This window comes from Myotis davidii, unplaced genomic scaffold (assembly GCF_000327345.1).
Source record: "Myotis davidii unplaced genomic scaffold, ASM32734v1 scaffold1203, whole genome shotgun sequence".
Taxonomy (NCBI): Eukaryota; Metazoa; Chordata; class Mammalia; order Chiroptera; family Vespertilionidae; genus Myotis; species Myotis davidii.
In genome coordinates, this window is record NW_006294353.1 from 145,250 (window position 1) to 147,787 (window position 2,538).

The window sequence follows — 2,538 nt, forward strand, 5'->3', positions numbered from 1 at the left end:
GGGGGAGGGGCCGAGGTCAGCCAGTGAGTCTATAGGAGTTAAGCCTAGCAGATGGCTCAGGCGAAATTCAGACTCTGGCTTCAGAGTGAGCCTCATGGATTCACACATGCCCTGGGCCAAACACCTCATTGTTTTCTTTGGCCGGCCCTTAATCATGGCTTCGGGCCCCAGTGTCCTCAGGTAAACCACAGTGCCCAGTGCAATCGCTGTTCAGCTTGCAGTGCCCAGAAGTGGAAAATTGCAGGGACCCATTTACTTGGTTGGCCTTGCGGCCTCCTGAAGGATCCTGGCTGCGCCTGCCCCCTTCAGGTGGTCCCCAGCATTACATCACATGAGTTCTCTAGAAGGCTACCCCAGCAAGACTCTAGGGCAGTGGTTCTCAACCTTCCTGATGCCGCGACCCTTTAATACAGTTCCTCATGTTGTGGTGACCCCCAACCATAAAATTATTTTCATTGCTACTTCATAACTGTAATTTTGCTACCGTGATGAATCGTCATGTAAATATCTGATATGCAGGATGTATTTTCATTGTTACAAATTGAACATAATTAAAGCATAGTGATTAATCACAAAAACAATATGTAATTATATATGTGTTTTCTGATGGTCTTAGGTGACCCCTGTGAAAGGGTCGTTTGACCCCCCAAGGAGTCGCGACCCACAGGTTGAGAACCACTGCTCTAGGGTCCTTTGCCTCCATTGCTGGACCTGTGGAAACTCCTGGCCCTGGGGCTCCCCAATCACTTGGCCCCTCACTTTCCCCCCAGAAAGGGCCACTTGAGGCTCTGGAGGAGCGGGAGCCCCCTGGACAGACAGACAAGCGTTCACACCACACTTGGAGACCCTAACAAGGCCGTATCTCGGAACCTTCATTTCTTTCCCTCTGCAACATGGAAGGACAATTTTTTAGTGACACTGAGTGTTAAGCATAGTATATATTTAAGAAATGTTTATTCCATTGGGATTGGGAACAGGACCTGCTTCCAGAGGATGAGTTGAGATCTAGGGTCCCCATGGGGTCAGGGTTGGGGGTCCTGGAGGAGGTCCTGGGAAGAATTCCTGGAGTAGGGGGTCATCAGGACCAAAGCCTCAAAGGCTGAGGCATTTGCAACCAGGGAAGGCTACCCTAGGAGGGGGGAGAGCAGGAACTAAGGCTGGGAGGTGAGAGAGAAGTGAGCGCAAGGTGGGCTCACTGTCAGGATGCTCAGAAGTACACAGAGCCCTCGCTGTCCCCTCGGCTGTCGAATTTCTGGATCTGCGCCTTGAGGTGCCTTAGTTTGCCCTTCAGGTAACGGCAGCGAGCCTGCTTGTCCAGAAAGCCAGGGTCCTGGGTAGGATGAGAGCGGGGAAGTCCTTGTGGTAGTCTGGCCTATGGCCCTCAAGCTGCTTGGCCGTTTGCTTTTCCCGAGCCTTGGTTTTCTTTCTGTGAAACTGGGCACTTATGGGAGTGTCAGGGGTACGAAGGCCAGGCTGCGGGATTCAGGCCATGACTCACCGTCCGCTTCTTCTCAAACTCTCTCCAGACTCTGGCGGCTACTTGAGCCTCCTTCTGAGGGGAGAAGGAGGAGGGCGACTAAGGGAGTGCTGGACCCAAGGAGAGATGGGGAAACTGAGGCTCAAAGAGACACAGCGACCCCCCCGAGGGAGCACTTCAGGGCTGATGTTGGCTCACGTGCGGTGGTGCCCGCCCAGGCTGGGGGAGGAAGAGTCTGGAGATCTAGACCTGACGGGTGTGCTGAGAGCCAGGGTCTGGCCACCCGGAAGGGCCGTGGGGCAAGGGTTTCCACCTGGTTGCTGACCTGGCTTTGGGGTGGGGGCAGTGAGGTCAGCAGGGCTTCCAGCTGCTGGAGCTTAGCCTGTGCAGAGCGCAACTCCTGCTGGAGCTCCAAGAACTCTGAATACTGGTCCTGGAACACAGCAGCGTAGCAACTCCGCTCCCTCTCACTGCTCACTGGCGGGTACTTACTGCTGGGGGGAGAGGGGCGTGTTGAAAGCAGGACAGAGTGTGAGTGTAAAGAATCCCTGCCTCTCCCCCAGTCAGTATAATCTGTCTTTCTTTGCTCATGCTGGGCTCCCCGCTCAAATGTCCTTTTTCTCTTATTCACTTGTCAAAGCCCCAGACTCGGTGCCCCTTCACTGTCCCCAGACACCGGCAACCACAGGGGGGACACTCACAGCTCATAGTCGGGTACTGGGTGGGGCCTGGGCACATGCTCCCCAGGGATGGGTTCAACAGGCTTCTCGGTGCAGGGGTGGGCCGGGGAGGGCAGTTCATCCTCAAATACAATCTTCCTGGGCCTTGCCCTGGGAGCTCCTGGCTGCGGTTAGCACAGAGACAGCGGACGCTGGTTTCAAATGAACCAGGCTATGGGGAAGCTGGGATCCTTTAAAGGGGGGGTAAGGAATCCTCTGCCTAGGCTCGGCCTGGGGACCCTCCTCCAGCTCACACTTACCGGGGGCCCTGGGCCAGGCGGGCGGAACTGCAGGTCCCCCCGGGAGCCGTGGGTGTGGGGGGGCCCCCGGGTGGGCATAGAC

The 2,538-nt window shown here is 55.9% G+C and overlaps 1 protein-coding gene across 1 annotated transcript; it reads right to left on the reverse strand.

The window, feature by feature from the left end:
* Window positions 1–932: 932 nt before the first annotated feature.
* OCEL1 (occludin/ELL domain containing 1) lies at window positions 933–2,534 on the reverse strand. Its single transcript, XM_006768425.2, has 5 exons — window positions 2,457–2,534; window positions 2,179–2,321; window positions 1,803–1,971; window positions 1,499–1,552; window positions 933–1,330 (listed from the first exon to the last, which is right to left on the reverse strand). The coding sequence occupies exons 1-5, from the start codon at window positions 2,532–2,534 to the stop codon at window positions 1,208–1,210; spliced, it is 567 nt and encodes a 188-aa protein (XP_006768488.1). The 3' UTR covers window positions 933–1,207.
* Between the last annotated feature and the right edge of the window lie 4 nt (window positions 2,535–2,538).

Excerpts from the sequence above, each read along its gene's own strand:
- OCEL1 (XM_006768425.2), bottom strand. The coding sequence starts at position 2,534 with ATGCCCACCCGGGGGCCCCCCCACACCCACGGCTCCCGGGGGGACCTG. Across the intron at positions 1,972-2,178 it reads CCAGTACCCGACTATGAGCT|CAGTAAGTACCCGCCAGTGA; the intron begins GTGAGTGTCCCC and ends CTCTCCCCCCAG. Across the intron at positions 1,331-1,498 it reads AGTTTGAGAAGAAGCGGACG|GACCCTGGCTTTCTGGACAA; the intron begins GTGAGTCATGGC and ends CATCCTACCCAG.